Raw genomic sequence first — 27,576 nt, forward strand, 5'->3', positions numbered from 1 at the left:
ATGGTTCTTAGTATTCTCGATACATTTGCTCTTTGAAAATAATTCAAAGCATAGCTGTTGATAAAGACAAAGTTGAAGAAGTATATTGTGAAAATGTATCTGTAAAGAAAAGCTGGCCATAAGGAACTATTACTTTTCAATATTCACTTAAAAATCCGCTATTTCGTGAAGTAAATCTATTGTTACGGTTACTAATGCTCTTGTGGTTTATAATCGAATAAATGGTTGTAATTGGTGGGAATTAAGCCAGGTGCCTTTGCATTTAAAAATATTTAATGCAGGTACAATTTGATTCACGGCATTTTTCCATTTGACCGTTTTTAAGAGCAACTCTCTCAATAAAACAATAATCCTTCGATCCCTGTCTTCTTTTTGGAATTCCAAGTTACCTATAGTTTATAATGTTTTCAATGTTCTAATATCATGAAATTAACTTAATCCTTTCTGATATACCTGGTTGCACGTTTTATAAAAAACCAACATATCAACATACTTCTACCTTTCACTTTGATTAATGACACCTCCTCTTAGTACACACACAGGAAAGACGTGGGATCGAAATGTAAGTAAGTAATAACATTATTATAATGTGAATATTTAAGCAATGTGTATGGGAACTTTTTTAAAAGGTGAACGTCTAATTTGATTGATTTATATCCAATCAAGTTGAATACTCCGATAAGATCTTTATAATTGTCCGAAATGAATATAGAAATATTTCTTCTATTTTATCAAACAAATAACTGGAGCAGTCGAAAATATTGGAAATTGGCACCTCTGCTTTATTTCAAAATATACAACCCCTACAAGTCTCCTTATATATCTCTTTGTCAGCCTGACTATTGATTACTAAATATCGGCAAATTTTGTTTTATAAGTATTGTTTTTCAAGTATAAAGAATTTATATCCGGGGATCGCGTAGACCATTCTATAAAATCACGCTTCTCAATAAATCCTTATTTATGCCGTATAGTTTTTCGAAGTAACGTTTTTTTGAACTTTTCTGAAGACACGATTTTCCAATCAACGGTACTTATTTCTATATAATTAATTCACCATACCTGCCAGAACTGGATTTATGAAATTTGAGATTACATTTATCAAATTGAACAACAACTGAAATAGACTATTTAGAGAGCGCACGAAAATCTCAGCGCGATGTTTCTATCTTTGGGAAGCTGTGCTTGAATATTGATATATGAATTGGGAGAATGTATGAAACTTAGTTGCTTCTTAATTCATCAGATGAACAAGTTAAAATTTTTAGGTATTGAGAAAACATATTCAGAAAAAAGAATGATTATTTAAAACATAGATAGACGAAAATATGGAATATTTATAACAATGAAAAATCCCTACAATAGTGAGAATAAGATAAGAACAGTTACATGCCTTTAACAGATAGATAAATAGAAATGAATTGAATTGAATATGATAAGAACATTTCAAACTGTTGCTATGTATTTTGGTTATGAACAGATCAGTGAATAATTATAGAAAGACAGACAAGTAAAATTTAAAACCAGCTAAACTTAATAGTTTGTTATTTGCAGATAACCTAGTAGTGGCTTGAAATATGAAAACTCAAATAAATGATATATGAGAAAAGTAGTAGGAAAAATGGAATTGCACAAATTTGGAAACGAACATAAGGAGAATGATGAAGCTAACATTAATAATCAATTACATAAATTACAAAAAATTTTTATGATTTGTCGACAAAAGCTTGTAAAAACTAGAGAAAATAATTAAATGAAGATACAAATGAAACAAAATTTCATAAATTGAACCAGTATGCAGCATGTCCGGAAATGAATATTATTATTAGAATAGAAGTCCTTTCGAAGGCACCTTCCAGTAAATATGTCATTAAATTCTTGTGGAATGTGGAAAAAGATTATATCGATTTGGTTCCTATTGGCAAGGGATTGTGCATTTTTTTGCATTGTAAAATATTGAGCCCTTAACTAATTCTGAACGTGGAGTAGGTAGGTGAAGGTTCTGCTCCGCATTCACGGATAACCTTGTATCGATCTTTCTGAAATTGGAGAACCGTGCTTACGAATGAGGCAAACGGGTTCAAAGATGAATGAGGAAGGAAAAGTCAGGGTTTTTAATCTTTAAAGGAAGTCCCTGCGGTAAGCCCTGCTGTTTTGTCTGAGTAAATATCTAACAGCTCTCTTTTGTAGTTTGAAGATTCGCCCAAATTAAGTCGCACCACACATATTCCAGACGGGAAGGGCATATCTGAGATGCGACTCAATAAGTGCAGAATAGACTGTTATGGAAGTGGATAAGTTCATTTCTTTGAAAACTGATCTCAGCGCTAAACAGGAACTTAATTTTTTAAATAAGGTGGCAAAATATAACTTCCATTTTACGAAATTGTCCACAACGAAGTCAATGGTGGTGATGTTCAATAAAAAATGCTGCAATGTATTTTCATATGATAAGACTTTGGTTTAAAAAACGTTGAGACAGAGAAGAGTAGAATCGCATCATGATATAGGCTGATTAGATCACTAGATATGGTCCTATGAAGTGCTGTGAGATCAGAGCTGCTTCAAGAGAAACTAGTGTCGTTTGCAAATAAACATATTTTATCACTGATATCTAGATAGGCAATGTCGTTTATAAACAGAAGAAATAATCAATATAGTGATAACATATGATTGGATTGACGAGAAAGAAGGAATTCAACAAATTAAAAAAAATCTGGAGGAAATGTAAAATATGGGTGGGAGAACACTCAGAGGAGCATACGGATAAGATACGGCTAAAAGAAAAAAGGTACCAAAGTCAGCAATGCACTGAAAGGATGAATTTTGTATTAACTACATAACAAATAATATTTGTAAAAGCAATAAACTAATAGGTGATCTTAGTTTCTAGTAGCATTGAATTATTTGATTTGCATTCTTAATAATCGGATATTAATTTAATAAGTGATATGGTTGGGTTCACCCTATGAAAATGGCACCGATAAAACAATCTCCAGTTTTGAGATACCTCAATTAACTTCGAAACGTGTTGATCAATTTTTGTAAATATTTTCTAAACAAAACTCAATATTATGATGGTACAAGTATTGTTGTTAGATCTCCAAGAATATAATGGATTTTAGAAATCAAAATCATGAAGAATGCCTAATATTCGTCATGTAACATAAAATACATAACAATCTCATTAAATGGAGTTATTATAGCTAAATATGCAAATATTTTTCTAAGTTGAAATACTATAATAGTGAGGCTAGTTCAATTTGGAAAATTTCCAAGTTTATTTTATAATTGAGTCTACAGTAAGTGATTGAAGAAAAACTGCTGCAGTAAAAAATATTTTCAAAACGTACCAAAGACAAACTGAACTAGAAATCAAATTTCAAATAAATTCATCAATCCTTGTGATTTTAAAATTTTTCCAAAATGATTCGTAACAACCCTGAGGGATTTTCACATATCTCTTTGCTAATGATATTTTCTAAACTTCTATAATGGTAAATTTTGATTTGAAATCAATACTTCGGTACTCAACCTCAAGGAAATGGTTTGAAACGTCCAGGTATTTCGATAATGAATAAAACCACGTCTTCCAATCTATCTTCTGGGTTTTTCGCTAGTTAGATACTTCCTAACGTCACGGGGTTGTTGTATTGCAAATTTTGTTGCTCAAATATAGTTATTATAAATACAAATAACGGAATTTTTAACTTGAAAGCCAATTCCTAATAATTTTTTGTATCATAAAATGCCCATTAATAAAAATGGGTTTTTAGCGGCCTGTATACAATTGTTACAAAGTAGTCTTCTATGAAATAGTAAGCAAGAATAGGTATTCCTACTAAATTGTGTTCAAAATCGAAGTAATTTCGAGATAAATTAGGATAGAGTTTGATCCTGAGACATTGTTCCTGTAGTAAGTTGGATGATGATCTTTATGTATTATGCATTCAACGATACGATTACATGTTACATAGTTCACATTTTTCCATAATGCTGGTATATGGATTAGCATTAAAAAATGAGGTTTAGGTTAAGTTAAGTGAGTTAAGTGAGTGAAGTTAAGTCGTGCATATATACCATTTGTTGTTTCACCTTTTCAGTATTTATTATGGAAGATCATCGGCAGAATTATATCCGACTCTAGAACTTTTGTTAGGGTTGATCGCTGTTTACGGCAAACATAATTAATTAAATTAGTTTGTATTATTTTTAATAAAATGATATTTTAGGAAGTGTCCTACCAAGAAACATTGGCTAGGTCAACGAACACCAACCAACCAACAAGCAAAATGTGTTAGATGCTGTTGATACTGATCCTACAACTAGCGTACGCAAAATGTTACTACAATTTAACGTATCGACGATTCTCTGGAAGCAAATTCTGTCCCCTTTTCACATCCAGAAAGTGCATGCCATAAAAGTAGAGGATTATCCAGCAACGAGTTGATAATACATTTGTTGGAAAAGTACTGTTTACTGATAAAGCTGGTTTCACACGAGATAGTTTTATCAATTCCCTTAATTTTCATATAAGGCTATATGAAAATTCTGGCGGAACAATTCAAACAAAGAATTAAAATCGATTTTGTGTGGATGTGTTGGTAGGAATAGTGGGTAATAATTTATTTGCTCACTTTTAACATTAATTATAGCTTTTTTGTTCTTATTTGATAAGTTGTAGGCTATTTTTCGACAGTATACAATTCAATTAAGAATGTTTGATTATGTTTTGAAACCTCCTGTAAGTAATTCCAAAAAAATTACAATTTATGATAATTTTTTTAGAATGTTTCTTTATGGAAAACGGTTTCCTTGCCATGTATAACGATCTAAAAATATACATGTCTCCTAAACCAATTTAACGAGTTCAACAAGGAGTACCTTTTAGTTAAATACTCGATTGAAAAATAGATTGCTATTATTACTAGCCATTGAGCGTGAGCCTCTACTAGCCTTCAGATAGTAGTCTAGAATTACTTATTCCGTCAAACACACTACGTGATCATACGTAATCATTCATTAAAAATTCATATGTTCGATTGTATAGTTTGGAAAATATATTGAAATATAAGTTCTGATTTCGCAAATTGAAAGGCATATAACGAGAGTTGATAGGAGAAAGTTTTTCTTATGTCACAGCAATATTTTCACTTCATCTACTCACTCCTGAATTTTTTGTATCAAGTACTAAAAACATTTTGTACAACACCAATGAAAAGCAAAAAACGAGAAACCTGACAACAATGCACAAACAAACATAATAGAAGCGTTACATACCAGAATATAGAAAAACCCTTCAAGCCTTTTCAGAAATAATCAAGACAACGTATTTATACTGCATAGGAAATTATTTGAGAGCATAACTGTTACCATATTAAGTACTTGGAAATCTTCAAGTTTTAAATTACGCTGTTCAATTTGTGAAGGTTGAAAAAAATAATAGGTGAATATAATTATTAACAAGGGTGTGTCCGATACAAGTATCGGATGGTGAATAACCATGACTTCTCCATTTTAAATTTTTATATTAGTATCCTATATTTGCACCACATTTAACAGTATGCGTTGTTTTTGAAATCATTAATTGCTAATAATAATTATTGGAAACGTTCACAAGATAAGACCAATTCTTATCAATTATACATCGTCATAAAATGGAGTGGTTTCCTTTGATAATGTTCGTAAGCTTTAACTACTCTATCTGAAAGGCGACGTTTCATTGATTTTTTACGTCTATTGTTGAGGGCTGACTCAAGTGATGTCATTATCCTGGATAAAGGAGAAAACATTTGGAAGACCCATAATTTCGATAAGATTTAGCCGAATGTCGATTATTACTAGTGCGCTGCCTACAAAAGGAACTTTTGTTAGATTTGTCACAAGGAAGCCTTTGTTGTATACATATTTGTATATGCAGGATCGATATCAATTTAGAAATTCTAGTTTTCTTAGACAGTTTTCCACTCATCCTTTTGGAATATTTATGAGTTTTATTCATTAATAACAATATAGAGTTTGATTTGATATTATATATTGTTACGAACTGGCCCACGTTCTGATACATAATCGAAGCTGGAGTTTGGCGGGTGCACCAACTTATGTTTTTTGTCATTGTTTCTATAAAGACATCTACTAAGAACGCCTTTTTGTTTTCACATTACAGCACCTTAGAGACCCCTAGAGTAGAAGGATCTAGAATGCGCTTTTGGATATATAAAGCGAGTCTCCAACAGTTGTAAGTATTTAAATAAATTGGATGTTAAGTGTATGGTAACCGTATAAATAAATTTTATAAGTGTGTATAAATCAATCCCACCAGTATTGTGAATAAAAACTGTTTGAATGAATAAGAAGAACCATGGTTTATATTGGTTGAGTCGGAAATCGCTTGAAATTAATAATCCTATTTCATTAATTGAACATTTTTTCTTGGAAAATCATATTTTTGGTCATTGTAAAGCTTAAACAGTAATGAGATGCGAGCTTATTTAGTTTTTATTTATGACCTAATCCTCTCAGATCATTCTTTAGAAACTATTTAACTTTTAGAACATTTGTATTTAATCATCTTATCACTTTATCTTTATCGTATAGCAAATGTTTCAGTAGATCGTCACTCGAACCTATTCTCTTCTCGTACATCCAATTATTCTCTTCTTTTTCAATTTCCTATTAAATCATGTCAAAGTAATGTTCTAAAGACGTCGCCCATACTTACTATTCCTTCTTCTTTCGCCTATACCGCGACTAGTAGATAGAATGTAGCTACCTACTGCCTACCGATTGGATAAATATTACCATTATAACCATTATAACGAAAAACCATTATAACCATTATAACTAAAACTCTGAATAAAATATCTTAATCTTAGTTTATTTCCATGAACATTTATTCTTTCTAATATTCAAGTTATTTATACAAACATCTTGGAGATGAATGTATAAGTAACCTTGAAAATTCGGATAGTTCCTGAAAACGTTGTTAGATTTGTTGCGAAAAATATATTTAATTTTCAAAACAAGAATCAATTGAAGAGGGATATATTAAAGAGAAATATTTTGAAGAATGTTTTGCAAAACTTTTTTTTTGTTGAACATTCAATAGCAATCAAAATAATAACAGTTCTATAAGCTAGTTTGTTAGATCATTTCGCCACTCCTTTTGAATCTTCTATCAGCTAGGGGTTCTAAGAGGGGATGGAGTGAGGGATTACTCTCATTACAGCCTTTCATGGTATTTTGTGTTGTATTCTGCAATTACGTCCTGTACGAACGGGATTCTTATGATTTCATGGAGAGTCTGGTTTGACACGTATCATGGAGCATCAGCTATCATTCGTAGTATTTTGCATTGGCTTCATTGAATTAAGGTAGTATTCGTCTTGCTCGCACATCCCCAAAGTTGAATTCCATAAGTCCATATAGGTTCGGTTAGAGACAGATTTGTATTTTGTTTTCCGAAGACAGTTTCGATTTTTTACCAATTAAATAGTGTAGATTTTTTATTCTTAGGTCACTTTGTTTTCGCTCCTTAAAATATGTTGCTTCAAGGTAAGTCTTGAATCAAGGAGTATTCCTAGGTATTCAGTACTAGTGGATTGTGGAGTTTGAACGTTATTAAGCGTAACTGGGGGAAAATGGTCTTTTTTTAAGGTAAATGTTACTTAAACGAATTACTTCAATTGTTTTGATTCTCAACTTGGCAGACGCTGTAACGGATTGCAAGTTTAGCTGTATCATCTACAAATGTTCCAGTGATGGTTTCTTCATTAGTCGCTAGATCTGTTGTAAATAGCACATATAGTAGTTGTCCCAGAACACTTCCCTGTGGAACTACAGATGTTATTTGAAAACCCTTGTTTCAAATTCTCTATCGCTCAGATAGGATCTTAACAGTTTTAGGTGATAGATATTTCTTGACATTAAATTGGAAGCCTAAGTACCAAACCTTGTCAAAGGCTTTGCAAACATCTAAAAAGACAGTGAATCATATGTTGAAATAAAAATTAAAAAATTTTGGTTGTAGTAGTATGTCCACAAAGTTTGTAATTAGAATCATTGAAACTCAGTTTCTGTACTATCATTCCAAATATAATAAACTCTATTCAGTAGAATTATAAATTCAAGTAACAAACCATTAAAATTTCAACTTTGTAAAAGTTCAAAAATATTGTTGAGAGGTATCTTTTAATTGTGGCATCATAAAAATGGAAATAACAGTTTTTTCTGTTTGCAGTTTTTGTTAACAGCAAATATTTACTTCAACAACTTGTAATCTCACAGTAATTCAGGTCCTTTATGTCAACTACTCATTTTATGTGATTATTAACTATAAATCTACGAGAATATATTGAAAAATTCTTAGCCTACTATAGAACCAAACAAAATTTCAATGTCAAAATATTTTATTACTCAATATATTCTTCTCTTAATTGGATACATTTATGACCTGCAATGTCTCTAGACCTTTAAAAAAATGTTTCTTCTTGCTCTTCAAACCAGACCTCCACAGCTTTTCTTATCTTCTCGTTGGAAGAAAATTTCCGACCTTTTAAACTTTTTTTTCAGTTGAGGAAAGAGATGATAGTCGGACGGAGCCAAATCTGGTGAATAAGGGAGGTGTTCTAGTAAATCAAACCCTAACTCACGAATTATTAGCATTGCAATACTTTTGGATAGTTTTCGCGTCTTTTCTCTTCAATTTTTTCCTGTAGAGTGGTCAGTATTGTCGAATAGTAATCTCCAATTATTGTTCTACCCTTATCCAAAAAATCAATTATGATTACTCCATAGCAATCCCAAAAAACTGAAGCAAGAAGTTTTCCATCAGATTTTTTGACACGAAACTTGGGTCTTGGAGAACCAGAGTGTCGCGATTTCATCGATTGTTGCTTTGTTTCTGGATCGTAGAAGTATACCAAGTCTCATTCATAGTTACAATTCGGTTTAAAAAATCTACATCGTTTTCAAATCGAGCACAGATGGAACGCGATGCTTCTACCCTTGCACGTTTTTGGTCAAAATTCAAACATTTGACGTGAACTATATGATGAACGCGTTCGTATGAAATATTCAGTGCTTCAGATATTCGTTTTAGCCCAATTCGACGGTGTGATAAAATCATGTCATGAATTGCATCCATATTTTCGGGGACTGACACAGAAAGTGGCCTTCCCAATCGGTCATCATCTTCAATAATGGAAAATTTACTTCTTTTGAAGCTTGCAGTCTAATTTCACGGTCGCATACGAAGGAAATTTATCACCAAGGCTATTAAGCATATCTTCGTAAATCTGCTTACCTCTCAACCATCTCAAATACAGGTAATTGATGTTGGCTCGATACTCCAATTTTTCGATTTTCACAATTTCGGTTGACATCTTTTTTCTTCTTATTTATTGCCTAGCTTTAGTTTACTTTCTTGACGTTAAACTCTACATTGAGACTTCTAATAAGTTCGTTACTATGGTAACGCAATATTTTGTTTGAGCATGGAATTGGTCTAGAACATTATTTGATAATAATGCAACTACAAATTAAAAGAAATGATTCTCCTAAACTGGTCAATACTCTTCCTGTTACAACCACCACAGCTTATTTCATATATACCATTTTTTCCCAACCTTGGTATTTTAACCTTATGATTGCTCAACAATTGTTCCAATGTATTGTTGGTCTATAAACCATCGATCACCGAAAGGTACAATAATCTAATAGTTAGTCCAAATCACCCTAAGAAACCTATAACGTTTCTCACACAGCAATTAATAGGGTATTACTATGTTTTCTAATGGTGTACGAAATAAACTTATAAATCTATAGTTTCTAGAAGGAATCTTATTCAAAACTATTGGTTGATAAAAACCGTCATCACTGAAAATTTAATAAATATATCGATATCTGTAAAAACTATGCGTCTTTATAGAATTCCCGAGAAGACTCAACTATAAAAACAAACACCTTGTGAGAATGAAGACACCGGTGATTGCACACTTCGCGTAGAAAACGGTGGAACATAGGACAACTAAATTCTGTATACGCTAAGACAGCAAGATAAAGATGTAGACCGACATCGAAAGCAGAGAAGTAATTTTCTCGAAACTGTATCGTACATGCCCAGTTTCAGGAAGGGTGACACAATAGATCTTTTTGGGTCGCAGTGCATATACAAATTCCTTAATTGTAATTTAATCTCAATTTAATCTAGTAGTTGGTGCTTACAAACCCTCCGTTAATTCAAAAGTTGATTAAATAAAACTGTAGTAGGGGTTACGAGCTTTTAACATAATCCTCTAAAATCTGATTGAATGAAACTCTGACAGAAAAAATTGAGTTATTGTTATAATAATTGTTCGTCTGCTTCGCTTTTAATATGAATCATTTCCTTTTTTCACCTCCGGAATAATTTTGATTGAAACAACAGCATTCACTGAATAATTACATAGTAACAGTATTTTCATAACTGGAATAATAGAAGTTTCGATTGAAATAATTTAGAATCACTTTCAGTAACGCTCTCACATGAAATTGTATAGAAAATTCTGTTCATAGTTGCTCGAAAAAAAAAACGCTAATTATAAGATAGCCTTAGAATTTAAATAATTTAGCAATGAATACTGGAATTCACTTCCATCATTTCCATGAATATAACTAAATAAACACCAAACTCACAATCGACTATTGATTTCTCTCTCAAACTTTTTCAAATCAATTTCTGAAAGTTCCAGAGAGTTTTACTTGGGAATAAGTGAGTTTCCTCTGCAGTTAATATAGTTAAAAGTTTATTAAGAGTGAAAGTTATCGTAATAGATATCGATGTGGCTTAACAAAACACTCATGATTAGTTCATCCAGTTCATTATTATTTGCTTGTGTTATAAAAAGTCTTTATTTATTACTTCATTATTTTTTTCATATAAATACAATCAAAAATTTTGGATACTGCACTATTTCAAGTAAGAATTCAATGTAAGAGGCTTCGTCACAATAAGCCGGATCCAAAAATGACAAAACTCGTCATAGCACGATTTTAACTTATCTTCTGTGAAAGCTACTTTCATCAACTGATATTTCTCTCTTCATTCCACTTGAATGTATTTGAATAAAGTTTATATGAGTTTGTAAAGTTATAGATGTTATATATGTACTTAAATTAATATGCAGCCCATGTATTAGTAACAAGTTCTTGACTATTTTATGATCTGAATTGGATATGAAGTTCTGAAGTTTAACAAAATATTGAATAAATCTGCTCCTTCGTAATCAACAGTAAAATATTAGGTAGCTGAGCTTAAACAAAGCTGTACTAACAGCGAAGACCATCATCGCCGTGGTCAACCAAATGAGATAACGACGAAATGTTGAAGAAAATTCTCAAAGCGGCACTTAATGATCGTTGACTGAAAGTGCGCGAGCTTGTTAGGCTAGTACATAGGCATTTTAAAAAGTACACATATCATCTAAAAGTTTGGACTTGAGAAAGCTGTGCGCAAAATGGCTGCCGCGTTTGTTTACAATGGAACACACACAGCGTCGTGAAGGCGTTTCAATCGAGTGTAAGATTGTAAAATATAATATCGTCATTCATAGTATTTTTATATGTGTATTTATTCAGTTATTCTTATTTTTGTTTTGAAGTTATCTAGAAGCTTTTGTCTACAAATTATAAACAATTTTTTGACAGTAAAGCCCCCATCTCTCTCTCTTTTGGGAAAAAGGATTAAAATAAACCGATGATCCCCCAGCTCAACTATTCAGTTCTGTATCAAAAATAATAATAGGAGATAGTGGAATTCAAACAATAGCTTAGATTTCTCATCATAAAGCACCGAAAAACCTAGAAAGCTTCATCAGACAAATGAATGAAAAGAAAACAATATAAGGAGATCTCGATACAAAAGATACAGATAAAAGCAGATGAAAGCAGATATACCAAGTTAAAAAATATAGTTTCCAAAAAGTTTATGAATTCTATTATCGGGGTCCTTCCAAAAAAATATATTCTAATTTGTAGCACAAGAAAGAACTTCCAAGGGTTTATACTCTATGCAACCTGGATTGTGGCCTCTTGCAGATTAGCTAATCCAACGAGATTTCCCTGAGGGAGAATTTCTTTCATTCTATGCATCATTTTCGTCTTAAGAATTCCTTTTTTATACATATTAAACTTCCAGTGGCGTTTTGATTTCGAAGGAAAAGATATAAAATTAACTATATCGTACAATAAATTTTGTTCGTGCATTGAATTTCAATATTTTGTTCAAAAATATTCATTCTATTGTCTCAATATTCATTTAAATTTTTTTAATTGGCAATCTAAATATTATGTATCATATCATCATCAAAAGTTCAAGCCACATAATCATTTTACAATGCACATTATTTCATTTCATAAAAATGTAATTTTCAAATAGTTTATGAATTCTATTATCTGGTAGTAACAAACACATCTAGAAATGAAGAATAAACATTTGATGATGACAAGATAATAATAAACTGAAATTATGACATAAGAACAATGATCTGATGATAACATACAATGAAAAAAAGCCTCAATAGTTAGAGCACAAATAGAAAAATTGTGAAAACATATTGCAAGAAACTCACAACAGATAATTATGAGAATGGTACTGGAAGGGAGAAAAGGTTGAAGACGAAAAGTCAAGCGAGATATAGATAGGGTAGAAATAATCGAATTGTGAATAATAGTGAGGGAAATTGAAGTCAAGGGTGTAGGAGACTTATAGAAGAATATGGAAAAGCTAGATTTTTGTAGGGTACAGAACGCGAAGGTCAGAAAAATAAGGAAACAATGGAGACGCGATGTTTACAGTATGTTTACAGTATGATAATGATAAGTTACTCAATATAGCAATGATGTAATAGACAAGTCAAAACTCTGATTCGAAAGCTAAATCCAATATTTCAATGATAGTTTCAAAATAAGTGAAATGTACCTTTAATTTTTATATAACAGAATATTTTATAACGCAATAATAAAAACGGTATAATTGTATCTAAAATACAAGATCTCTTGTCAAACAATATATCATTGTATCAAATTGAAAGTTTGGAACTATCTTTGATCTATATATCATTATCCACAAGCAGACAATGTAATTTTGAGTGACGGTGTGTAGTGGCACGTAACAACTAAATATAAGCCATGTAATTGATTAGATGTAGGAAACTACTGAATTATTTTGAGTCAGATATTTCTTTCTTCGTTTATAAAAGTACTAAGTTCTTCTGATTGGAAAAATTTTTCCTATATACAAAGTATATATTTTTGATTGACGTTCAAGAAGCGCATGTAACTTTAACGCAATATATTGATTTTGTCGTTTATTTTGAGTGTGCTTCTAGTATGAAATGGAAAGTCTATATAGACAATACTTAATATTTAGTGCTATGTTCCCTGAAATATGCCAAGAGCAGAATTTTTTTGACTCAACGTCCCACTGCTACAGTTGAGAATTTTTATGCCCACATTTATATTCGATTTTGGATTTTTTGGCCTTAACATGTGTATGGTAATAGCAACTTTTTTCTTGAATTATTCTGATCTCCTTCACATATTTCTCGATATACATTTCTCGTGTCATGCACTTTCATTGATGTTTTACCTCATTTTATTATAACTAAGAATTGTTTTTTCGATGTTTGAAATCGTCTTTTCAAAAAATATATTCTAATTAAGAGGTATAGTTTTTGTAGCACAAGAAAGGATTTCCAAGGGTTTATACTCTATGCAACCTAGATTGTGGCCTCTTGCAGATTAGCTAATCCAACGAGATTTCCCTGAGGGAGAATTTCCTTCATTCTGTGCATCATTTTCGTTTAAAGAATTCCTTTTATATACATATTAAACTGTGGCGTTTTGATTTCGAAGGGAAATAAAGACATAAAGTTAACTATATTGTAGAACAAATTCTTAATATTCATTCTTATTTTTTTTTAATAAGCAACCCAAATATCATGTATTATATCATAATCAAAAGTTTGAGCAACATAATCATTTTACAATGTTCATAATTTTATTTATTTTGTGTAACTAGTATTTACCAAATTGGCTATAATTACTTTGTACTCATGTATACTTATTGATGTTAATTGACCCATTCTTCTCAACAATGATTATTGATTTGTTCGCTCATGTGTTATGTACTATATTATTGAGTCCATCTGGTTTGATATGACGATCAATTAATTACTGACAACATTTTAGAAGCATCTCATCATCAAAGGTAATAATTCCATGCCAATACATTACAGACCTAATTTGAAACCACGGTTTGTTACTGATGGTCAAACATTAATCTTTCGGTGAATGCTACATACGTACATCTGATATCTGTGACATATTCCATAACTTTTTGTATTGAACAAACCTTTTTGATTTTCAATTTATTTTAATTTTCAACCTAGTCTTCTTCTTCTATAAAAATTGTCCGTTGTTTCTGGAAATTTTCAAACATTCAAAGAAATCTAATTGTTTAAGTTTTTGGAGAGATATTTGTTTGTTTATCATTAATATTTCTAAAGGTTTGCAAAACATACATTGTCATTTAGAGATAAATTCGGAAAATGGAGTGAATGAACGAACATTTCCCAATTAGAATTACACCATAAAAAAGTCGAGTAACAAAAAATATCTAGAAATATGTTTTTGAGATTCGCAGTATCGAGAAGGTATTGAAGACTGCTTTTTATTTTTTAGGATACCTTGATATTGACGGAATTATAACGACACCTTGATTTAAACCAATTGGTTTTCTGTGGTTTTGTTTCGACACCCAACATCTGTAATAAATGATATACCAATAACCTTTTTGAGTCATTAAAATATTCATTTTTTCTAAAATACTTGATAACCTTTGCAAATACTCGAGTACATTATTCAGCATTCAGCTCTATTTTTGATACTTTTTCATAAAATTATTCTACTGTCTTAGAAATTCTAATCACCATATGTCAATGACAGAATTCAAGAGAGTGTAACCTTTTCCAAACCAATTTTTTCCATTATTTGAAAGAGTAAAAAGAGTTGATGGAAATGTTTAGACTCAATTGAAAATCCTGATGACTTATAAAATGATAATATATATTAGAGTACTTTGGGCAAACGGATGATAAAAAATTTAAGGGACATAACAACTTGAATAAGCTGTCAACCTCATTAGGAAAGAGATAAAACAGAACTGTCTTGTAAAAACGGAAAGCAGTAGATAATCATTTTGGGATCTTTTCCAATATTTTTTCCTGATTTCTTATTATTTGGACCTAGTTATGTACAAATTAGCCATCTCATATTCATTTTATTGAAACAAATAGTTTTTTCGAATTATTTTCTTTTGTTTTATAATTTAACAACTATCAGGTGTTGGTGAATTCTATTATTGTATGTGCGATATAATTAATACCAAAAACATAATTTTTGAAACACCGCATTATTCAGTCATTAAACGACAACTTATAGTTTTGTTTATTCACATATATATTGAAGAAAGTTATAAAAATCTAATGGCAGTCCGTCCAATCCTTCTATCCGGCCAATTTATTTCATTTTTTTTTTGACTGTACGGTATTCATGCCTCGATTTATCATCAAGCTTATCAAAGTCACTCAACATTACTCTTTTCCCGTTACTTTTCTCATATGTCGAGTTCTAATTGGAGTGAGTTGTTCGTTTTAGTCGAAGGACATTCAATAAATCGAGCCCTTTCATTTGAGATATAAAGCGAGTGAATTGGTTAAGTTTGTGGAGAGTTAAGCTCTGATATACAACTGCAATTTTGAATTTTTTTGAGTTTAAATTCTTAAATATACTAGGCTTAAACTCAGATTAACTGCAGTCCTAAGCCAATAACCTATATGATGATGCAGGATGAGGTACCTATGGCCAACAAACATTGTTTAATGTGTATTAATCGTTTATTTATATATATATAATGGGTAACGAAGTACCATTCGGTGGAAAAACCATCATCTTAGGATGGGATTTACGGGACGTGTTTCCAGTACCTCATGCATCTGGAGCTCCTACAATGTAGAATTTAAAATAATTATAAACTCTCTGGCTACTTTTTCAAACTCACCAAAAATATGAGGGCGAGCGTGAATGAATACAAGTTTGAAGACTTCCAGCATAAATTTTCAATACCTTACTAATGGACCAGAATTGGTAGACTTACATTCCCCCGGATTTCAGACATGAATAATGTCAACAAATATATAGTCAACATTCATCATTGCCTCTTAAAAAATCATATTTTTCAAGATGTGCAATTCTGGCGCCTACGTATTAGCACTGCGATGAAATCAAGGTGGAGCTTATGATGTCGTCTTAAGGCAGAGTATTATTAAAAACATTAGATCTGGATCTAGATTCTCTGCAATTCGCTTTCTCGTTTCAATGCACATACAGGTCGTTTCGTGAATGTGGGGAAGTTATGTTCCTATGTCAGGTCGTTTACCCAACGTTGGTACGGCATCCATTTGTTATGTGGGTAGTATCCAAAATCATATGTTCCTGTCATAAAATTTGTATAATATATATGTTGATCCTTGCATTATCCTAGCACAAAACAACTCTTCACTTGGTCAAAATCGATCGAAGTTTTTCCAATATCCTCATCAATTCGAACCAGTTTGATATTGTGTGAAACTTTTTGAGTTAGTGATTGTGGATACAAAAACGATCTTCATGATTTTATCAGCTGATAAATCCAACTTGATATTTGTTGGCTCTGATTCACTACAGGAATTTATTTAGTTGGGATTATGGAATTAAACACTCTAGTGATTGTTGAACGTTTTGTATATTTGAGTCGACTGAATCGTTGAATAATATACTTCCCAGACCACTATTTAGGAAAAATATCCTGTACGTTACTCTACCCAAAATTTTAAGCATAAATTCCTGAAATAATACCCTAGTGTAAGAGAATAAATGATGGGCAATAATTTCAAAATGAATCTTGAAAAGTGTGTCAATCTATTATATATCTTCATTTATCTTATTTATTTGTTTTATGTTCTATTGATATTCCAACAATTCTCTAATATGTTGGAAGGATTCATGATTTGTCCACGATATCAAATAACACAGAATCTCGTCCATATGACGATACAAGTAATCAAAGTTATAACCAGACATGCGATATGATAATAGTATGGACTCTACACGTAAACGTCTAAAATTTTCAGTACTTGTGTGACCAAGATGATATTTTTCGCAAAAAAATGATAATTGATGAGTACAAGAAATTTTATTTTTGACGGAAGTGAAATAAAAGATGAATGAAACATATGATTAGTGCTGCTCTTTCAATGGAAAGACGATATAATTGAATCATGAATTATTTAACGCCGTTTGTAGCTTAAATAAACACCAAAACAAAAAATTGATTGTAAAAAAACCATACGATACATCAAACTGAATTATTCACTCTTTTGAATTATTTGCCTGTAGCAAATACTTATAATAAAACGACGAAGATATGTCAACAAATATACGAATACGCGACAGTTTCAATATGAATTTTATTGCCAACAAAATAAAATGTCTTGGAATATACTTCTCTTGAGAAAACTATAACTCTTGTTTCATAACAGTATTGTTCGATCTAGTTTATGAGAGTTCCCGATTCAAATCAATTTTATACCAAATTTATTCTTGAAGTTCGATGATAAAAAATTTAATAAAAACCAGTAGAACCCTTTGTTAGAGGGTATCTTCATTATTTAAAATGAAATAAGTTTACAATCCATTTTTAAGGATTCATTCTCTTCCATATTCAATATAAAGGGACGTCCATTGTTAGTATAGTTTATTGAGAGTCTAGGATACATATAATACGAGCTATATTTGGCACAATAAACTAGAATATGTCTAATTTCAGTTTTAGCCTATTTCTGTTTCCACAAAAGGGTGGAATGGAATGAAACATGATTCTTCTGAATCACAGGCGGCTTACAAATTTACGTCTTTTGTACATCTATAGTTACGTTCAAGTACTTAACTTCAAATGATCCAAGAAAAGCTATTCTATTCTCATTAATAACAACACACAACTCTGTTTTCTTGTTATTAAAAGACATGGTATCTACATTGTTGTCAGATCTTTCCTCATTTCGAAAAAATGATGAATTTTGTTATTTCAAATGGATAACCATGTATATTTTGTGTTTTCTAGAAATCCTGATTATTTATCATGTGATATTCTCTAAGCCTGAATGCCATAATTTCGGAGCTATAGCTACATTTGCACTATCTCCACCAAAGTTACAATAAATATTGTACATTTAGATTGAATAAACTCGTTCAATTTTAATATTCTTCAATAATTTTTGTGCTGCTACAAACCTCGTAACAAGTTGTAGTGTGAGTAAGTTAGGAAAGAGTTCAACGAAACTGGTGCAGTCAAATATTTATCGAAATCATGGCACAGAAACCCTACAGCTGGTGACAAATCTTTAAATGTTTTTGTCATTTTAGAAGTAGGTCTACATTCGTTAATTACAAAAATTACAAATTTTTGAAAACATATTGTTCGAGAATTATATTCTCAAACCAATGAATGATCATTCGATTTTAGAATCGATGATCTTTTAAAAATGATTAATAAATTTACGACTACCTGATCTCAAAAAAAAATTGGTGTCAGTTGTCAGTGCATTTAAAAATGAAAAGTCAAATTAATTTCTCTTGATGAATTAACATAGTTCTTTAATTCAATTTACGTTTCAAGTGTTATTTACTGTAGTTGGGCGCAGGACAAGTTTTGTGTTTAACATTTTGTGTAGTGTAGTCATATTTTATTATAACTTTTTATCCTGAAAGTGTCTCAATTTATATCGACAGAAGTCAATAAGACACCAACTACTGTAGCTTTACGACCTAAAGTAGTTGCTAAATAAAAGATTATTCATAGTGGCGTATGTCTTTTAGCCTTATACTAAAATACCGTTTTGTGCTACCAAAAATCAGCAACTGCTACAGTCTAAGTGCTGTACAGTTAACAAGTACGTGCAGCGCTCCTCACGCTTAGATATAAATAGGCGTGTGGGTAAAGTGGTTGAAGAACACGGTCATTTTCCAACCACATATAACAGATACACAAAATGTTCTCCAATACAACAAGCCATACAATTATTAAAACTTTACAATACATTTTGCACATCCCTGACTGCTGAATTCTTCTAATCTCTGCGGTAGTCCTATCTATTAATTCCTGAATATTGGCAGGTTTTGTTTTATAAACGATGTTTTTTAAGTGACCCCACAGGAAATAGTCTAAAGGATTCATTTCGGGTGATCTCGAGGACCATTTGATAAAACCACGATTTTCAATTCATGTTGTGTGAAACACATTATTTAGGTATTACCTCACCACACACGCATAGTGAGGTACCATCTTGTTGTAGCCAAATATTGTCGTTTGGAATATTATTATAGTCTGGAAATTTTTAATAATGAAGTTTTTTCTTAATTTGAATTGAAAATACTCAGATCCAACTCAGGTATAATACTACTTTCCAATAAATCTAAATTTAAGTTACCCTCAATGAAAAAGAGGCCAATTATTTTGTCACCTTTTATTCCAGATCATACATTCAGTTCTTTGAGATATTGGGTGTAGGATTCACCCATCTAACAAGGATTGTAACGTGACCAGTATCTACAATTATACCGATTTACGTTTCCATTGATACAAAAAGTGATATTCTCTAAAAAGTGGCCTATTCGCAAATCACAACATTACTTATAAAATTTCGATTGTTTTGATTGTGACATTTTTTCATAATTAGGTCTGCAAACTCTTCACGTCTATCAAACTCTTGAACCAAAGTTACTTTGTATGGATGGAATCTATTATCACGTAAAATTTTCATTACTGATATTTGCAAAATATGAAGTTCCCTGGATATTTGTCTAGTACTCAAGTGTGGATCGTCTTCTAACAGGACACAAACATCTAAAGATGTAGTTTTTCTGCGCCCTGATTTGGATAAACTTATTTACTAATTCACTAACAGTAGATCTTGTTATGGGATTTCGGTTAGGATATAAATTATTAAAGATACTACAAGTTTCTTGTTGACTTCTACGCCATATCCTTATATCAATAAAATATCAATTCGTCAGATTTGTTTTTGTGGTAAGCATAGCCACCTAAATGTGTGGTGGTGATAAAGCAATATGTAGCTATAACTACTAAATTTTGACATTAAGTTATAGGGAGCATATGATGGAAAATAATAAGTATTTCTCAAGGATTTTGAAAATCGAAAAATATATTCACCAAACAATAATCAATGGAAAAATATTAACACATCAGATTCCTTTGTGTCATCAAGACATATATTTTTAAAAAATGCACAAAAACCTCTTTACTCAACATTAAGATTATACAAATACTTTCTCAATAATTCTATCAAGCACTATCTAGACTTTAATATTTGTTCAATTCCTCCCAAGCTCTCAACTAGGACGGGTGTTTGGATGTATATTTGGAATAGAATATTAACTTCGAATAGAGTTGCGCGTTAAGTCCCAAAGTTTTTTAAAATACCAATGATCTGGCCCAGAGCCTTCATAAACATCAAATCAAACATCGAAACGTTGGCATTTCAAAAAACTCTTAGATTGTTTTTATTTTTAGTCCTCAACTCGCAACACTAATCAAAATAATAGAATATTAACCTCATGCTCATCCGAATATCCCTCCATCGAGACACGAAAGTTTGGAGTAGTACTGCGTTTTCTTCTGTGGAAAAAAGCGATTTGCTCCCCTGAATATGTTAGTTGAAATATCGTGAATTCTGCTTGAAGACATCAAATATTTTATTTTTCAAATTTAGATAATCGTTTCAATGAAAAGAAGTTCAAATTGGATGGTACTAGTGGTTGCATTGCCGCCATTTGAGGAAAGATCTCTAGTATTTCTAAAAGAGAAACTTTGGAGGTGACAATTTAATATAATGTCCTGCCTTTAAAAACTGTGCATTTTTTTCATTAGAGTCAGAACCAATGAATAGTGAAGAATGATGTTCAACAAAGATATTCCAACAGAATAATGTACGGATCTATGTCAGTTTAGAGTAATTGGTTTGGTTCGAAGAGAGAAAGAGTGAGAGAGATACTTTTTATTGTCATAAGAAAATTTTACAATTTTATTCACAAAGTGACACAATTTTGTATCATATAATATAAAATAACAATTGGGCTTATTGATAAAAATTATAACATATAATATCACACTTCATACTTAATTGAATTATGCCAGTCTATTAAGTCTGTGGTAAATTGTGGGCCAAAGAATAATAAAATTTTGCAAGCAGAAATGCCTGTGTCAATTTCTGGAGCTCATCAAATGTATTTGCTATTTTTAATTCTGAAAATAGCTCTAAAATGAATAGAGCAGGGAGAATCAAAATTTAAATGTTGAGCTATTTTAGTGATCTTCATATTCTCCGGAGATGAATTCTATGAAAAATCTATGCGAAATAATGGTTCTAATCTAATTTATACTGAGCAATATACCGAGATAAACATTTCACAAAATTAAAAACCTACTATTACGACCAATTTTGAACCAAATTAGATGTAGTGTTCTATTTTAGTTTCAATTCGACTGATCTCAAAAATTGAATATATTGGGGATACAGTTAGCTCTGAATTTAAACCTTTTATAAAAAGTCACTATCAAGCTTACTAGAATCTGTATGGCAATTTAAAAATCACGAAAATAGTCCAAACTTTAGATTTTTCCTATAAAATTTCTTTCATAGAATAGCTATAAATATAAACACGACAATTTGACTCATACAACTTGTAAATTACGAGTAAAAGGTCTTATTCTTGCAAAAATTCCGCCAATTTTCGATTACAGCGTGTTGATTAAGTGTGATTTTATGTAATCATGAGTTGAAAGTGGAGTTTGCAGTAATTAATAATCTTATATAAACGTTTCCTATTGGTTAATGTTTAGTTTCTGTCATAAGAAGTGGACATACTAGTCTTAACACTATCAGATAATCTTAATTAATATATTAGTGCAGCTATTTCTTTTAGAATGAAAATACTTTGGCATAGTGAATAAAGAACAAGAATACAAAATTAACGTGTTTGTGTTACTTCAAAATAAAACACCTATAATATGAGTAGTATAATGAGGTTAATTGACGGATGGTGTCACTCACAAGAACATTTAATATAGATTTTGTGATTAGCTTTTGGTAAATAGAAGTAGAAAAACAGTAATTAACGCACCTCTATTTGTTTCTATGTCATCATAATATTCCAATCAATTTTATTGTTCCAAGAAACTGAAATCTGACGCTTCAATATCGAGAACAAACCATTCTGATTCTCGAATTCACTAATTTAATCAGAGTTTAAATGGAATAGAATGCTGTTTATTAGTATACTAATAATCGAATCATCACTACCTTGTTTGATTATTTCTCATTACAGAAGAGTGTGGAGCAAAGTTACAAAGGCATGTTTAATGAAAAAATCTAATATATTTCAAATGCTAAGAAAAATAATGAAATGCATCAAATATGCACTGAACTAAGATCCTACTTCTCAAAAATACATTATTACTGCATTCTGGGTTAAATTTTTAAAGCAGTCTGAAATACAAAGGAGCTTTCCAGTAATTTTCTACTTCCAGAGATTACGAAGTTGTCTAGACTCTGTAATAAAAGTGAAAAACACTAAGTACCTTTGACATAGTCGGTCTGGCCCATTAACAGCCTTATAGTAATTTCTATTTTTTTTTCTCTAGTCTTCAACTTTTATAATGTTAGCTTATTACACAAAATGCTAGGATCTGAGTACATTGTGCTGAAATGGGATAAACTCCAATTATATTTTTTTAATAAAGAATAAGCTAAAATAGACGCTTAAGTAACATTTAATAACATCTCGATGGAGTATGAAATTGAAATTTTTTGATCAAAAATTATAGATAGTGTTTATTATTCCTTCCAATATATCAGTATTTATACAGTGCGTTTATGCAGTAACGTAACTAGCTAATAAAGTTTTGTCCGTAATTCTTTTACAATAAAAATACGTTGGATTGTCTGAGGTTTTGCGCCTTTTCATTAACACGTATATAAGTACTATTTTCTACTTATACTACAATATTTTAAAAAATATGCAAATAATTCTGATAAAAAATACCTTGGTAACTTCGTTATAATATCAAAAATGAGGTACTATAAAAAAATTAAAAAAAAAGATTATGTAGTAACTTCGCTACAACAATAATCTCGCTACTGTCGCTACTGTAGCGATATTTTCCGAGACTTTGCTGCTGCAAATTCGTTAATTACCTCGCTAAAATTTATACCATCAGAAATTTCTTGTTCAATTGCTAATATTGCTAGCACAGACAATCTTTCTTGAGAATTGTTGACCTTAAATAATTATTAATAATTTTTAACTTTGAAAAAGATCGCTCGCCAGAAGCTATAGATACAGGCAATGTTAGAAGAATTCATAGTAAAATGCTTACGTTTGGAAGGGTGAGATTAAATTGTTTTCAAATAAATATTCTAAAATACTTGAGGGGTCACGGTGAATGTTATCAGGTAATGAAAACAACTTTAACGCTTTAATTTCATTAAAAAAATCATTGGAGTCTATATCCTTATTATTCTTATCTGTTAGTCGTTCTTCAACAACAGAACAACGTTTTAAAAGATGGCTTTCACTTGATTTGAATATGTCGCTGAAAAATCCGAAGATATTATTATACTCATTTGATTTGTAAAATCGGTTATTCAGGGAGTTTGAATTTTGATCTATAATTTTTAAGAAAAAACCAATTTTAAAATCTCGCAGCATCGGAATCAACAGAAACTAGATGATATACTAATAAAATTTCGTGTGTATTTATACCCAATTAAATTTAATCTCTCAATTTTTACTTTGAAATTATTTTTGATTTTTTTGGCGCCTGTGTACATTGCACACTTTGCGCATCTAGTAGCGGAGGCTCTGAGTGCAGGCAAGTGACCGCCAAGCAACTGATTACGTGAGTGGCGTCTACTATACTGTCCACTTCACTTTCATTAAAATTAAGAAGTTTGGCAATATAGTCAAAATTTCAAAGACATTTAAAGAGAAATTATGATATTTATCCCTTAAAAATTTCCATCACAAAACACCTCATTAAATAATGTACAATATTATGAAAGTTGACTTAATCACGAAGCAGTAAAATTAAAAGCTTCGACAATTCATGGCCAATTTCTCCCAGTGGAGTGCGTCAATAAACTATACGCTTACCTATAAATCGGGGTGTGCTCATCTTTGTACCAAACCACTAGAAGCACAGTATCGTTAGGAGCGGTCGGCGTCAAGTCGCATGGCAATAGGGCAGTTCCCTTGAGCAGGGCCTGGACGTGAGCTAGAACGCCACCTGGAACATAAATTAAACTCTTTTGAAAACGTTAAATTTGCAGCCGTTTTGCATTATTCAATATGCGCTTGATAGCCGAGCCGTTTAAGGGTAATTTATAATGGCGTATGTGTGGGAAAATAGGTATATTGGAAATTAATGGAAGGATTTTTGAATTGCACGAATGTATTTCCGTAATTAATAATTCTTATAAGAGAAAGAACGATCGTTCCGTTCCAATGCGGAGCTCCAGTACGTGATTTATATCAATACAATTGACAATACAGTGTGGTACTTCATATCTTTTATATTATTATTTTGTTATGTAATTATGATTCAGTTTTGGTATAAATTGGGTGTGCTCTTCATCTTTAATAGAGAATTATCAACTACCAAGTTAATTTCCTATCACTATTCCTTTCTTTCTCAACATATAACATTATAGTGAGTATAGTGAAGCCAGTGGTTCTAAATAAATGTGGAATTCATTAATTAATTAATACTAAATTCCAATTCAATCAAGTGCAATTGGATGAATATTTTACTGTTCCAGTGTCACTTCATGTAGGAGGAAATTAGCGGGTTCAAATTAAATTTTTTCATAGAACATATTCTTCATCTTAAAAATATTGAGATTAGTTTCATTTAAAAATTGGCTTTTGGAAATTGAGTTTTATTAGAAATAGGCTTTTCCAAAATCTGCTTCTAATTATCTCATAATGTTGAAAAACTCAGACTAGCCAAAGACGAATGCTGACTTCACCTTCAGTCTCTGAAGACAATACCTTGGTTATCGAAACAAGCTTCAGAAGGTAATTGTTAGTGTTGATATTGTAACACAAGTAAATAGTATGAATATCCCAAACATTTCCAGAAATTTGAATTTAATTTGACTTGCGTTCCTAGATTTAAATAATTGATAGATAAGTTTAAAATACTATTCATAGCACCCACAATAGGAGTATGAAGAAAAGTAGTGAAGACAAAGGAGAATTTGATTGTATATGAAATATGGGACGGTTGTAGAACTAACCTTTTCAATGCCAATTCAATTGATCCTTCTAAACGCAATTTGCTCATAGATCTGTTGTTTTGATCCTAATTCATTCAAAAACGTTTTTTTTGCTGCAATTTGATCAAAAATTGTCCGTTTCATTCAAAGTCAGTCAAATATTTGCCTTTCCAAGTACAACTTGATTAAAATTAATTTTCTCAATCACAATTCATTCAAACATTCCAATTCAGTGTAAATTTGGCTTTTCTCAAATGGATTAGTTGAAAGCATGAATTGATAAAATTAAACACCAGTTAAAAACGGTCATAGGTTTTACGGCAGTTATGTTCAAAGAAATTATAATATTTTTATAGAAAAACTCTAGTAAGTCAAGTTTGAATGATAACATTCAACGTTCTCAGATCACTTGAAATTACAATCTTTAGGATTACTATACGATTCATAGTGTTAAGAACGTGTTTCCGCCCTAAAGCCGGTCCTGCCTAAAATTCGGCGAAGGTATAGAAACCGCGGAATCCATTTGATATTTGTGTTCTATATCCAGCCAGTTCATTTACATTGTTTCTCTTGGATAATTTCTAGGAAGGTCTATTTATTCATTTGTTTTGTTTTTTATGTTCTAGAAGTTTAGAGAATTCTATTTGTGTTAAAGTTTCTGTGGCGCAGCTCAATTTTAGTCACTGTCATAGTTATTAATTCATAGAGTTTCCATTTTTTCTATGTATAAGAAAGTTTGAAACATTTTTTATGGATGGCGGTAGTCAACACCACTTAAGCATCTTATTTTCAAGCAAACATCAGTAACATATCGAATAGGAGGGGGAGACTTTTTTTAAATTAAAACAAATATTAATTTTAACACATAATGATCCTCAAACTCAAAGAATGTCATTTTGTCGGGATGGAATAGTTTGTTATATATGTGTATAGACAGTCTCTATTAATTAACCCCACGAAGCGAAATGGTATAAGTAAATTGAGAAAATATTACAACAGTGTCATGAATTGGATCATGGAAAAATTCCAATTCAGTCACAGACTAGTCTTTCTAAAAGCAGTTTATTCTAATATCCGCTTCTTCGATTCAGATCCAGTGGAGTGATCTTGCTAAGAGCCATTAGGTTACGATTTGTCATTTTTATTTCTAATAAAGTAGAAAATGGTACTTTGTTAATCCAATTTTTTTCAGTTACAGTTTTTTCCAAGTTTAAATTGGTAAGATTCAATAATTCTATTTTCTAATTGAATGTTTCCACAAACTGGTTCTTCCCAAAGTTGTCTAATCATATATTTGATAGTAATACAATTTGATGGAAAATTGGACTTAATGAGATCAATTTTTTTAAATAGTAGTTAATAAGCTTAAAAATTGGTTTCCAAAGATTATTTTGTTCCAAAAAAAGGTTTGTTCAATCTCAATGGCCATTTTCCATTTGATTTAGTCTATAATTGTTTCTCAGAGATCTATTTGATCAAAAATTATCTATTCCGAATTTATATAATAGTGAATAGAGATTTTTTTACACTTAATTTCCTTAGAATTCCATATTCTAGTATCAATTTATGAAAAATGGATTTTATTATTCATTTAACCCAAAATTAGCATTTTCCAGACTAACTTTTCCCAAATATTCCCTCCTATTAATGTTAACTATGGTCAAAAATTTGGTTCCTATAATTCCATCATGTTTAAATATACATTATTCAGATTCATCTTTTGAGATGTAAGTTGAATAATAAAAACTATATTAGAGCAAATTATAACTGTCCAGTATCTCGCTTTTTCTCTGTAGTTTTCCATTAAATGCTAAAGTTGAGTATGCGGAGAATATGAAGTGTGAATGGAATAATGAATTAATTTGATTGAAACAAGTTTCTTTCATGCCCCTACTGATCATATTTGAGAGTGCTTGTCAGCTGCGGAAGCTGGTGGTTACTTATTCACAGCAATTTAATAAAGTTGAAAAATATAATATTGATGTACTCGAATGAAAACTCAAAAATTGATAAGCATCAATAAATGGAACGTCATATAATATTTCATTGTACACTTCTTGTTCACCAGTGAACTTACCGTATAAGAGAATAAGATGTTAAAAAAAGCTTTTCTCTTGAACCAATGTTTCAAAAATATTGTCTA

The 27,576-nt window shown here is 31.0% G+C and overlaps 1 protein-coding gene across 1 annotated transcript in view; it reads right to left on the reverse strand.

Moving 5' to 3' along the window:
* LOC130444229 (nephrin-like) overlaps nt 1-27,576 on the reverse strand; it is a 748,786-nt gene that overhangs the window by 221,547 nt on the left and 499,663 nt on the right. The window contains exon 3 of the mRNA XM_056779287.1: nt 24,310-24,442. Coding sequence (XP_056635265.1) covers nt 24,310-24,442 — 133 coding nt within the window. The remainder of the gene's footprint in view (nt 1-24,309; nt 24,443-27,576) is intronic.

Source organism: Diorhabda sublineata, chromosome 5 (assembly GCF_026230105.1).
Source record: "Diorhabda sublineata isolate icDioSubl1.1 chromosome 5, icDioSubl1.1, whole genome shotgun sequence".
NCBI classification, from domain to species: Eukaryota; Metazoa; Arthropoda; class Insecta; order Coleoptera; family Chrysomelidae; genus Diorhabda; species Diorhabda sublineata.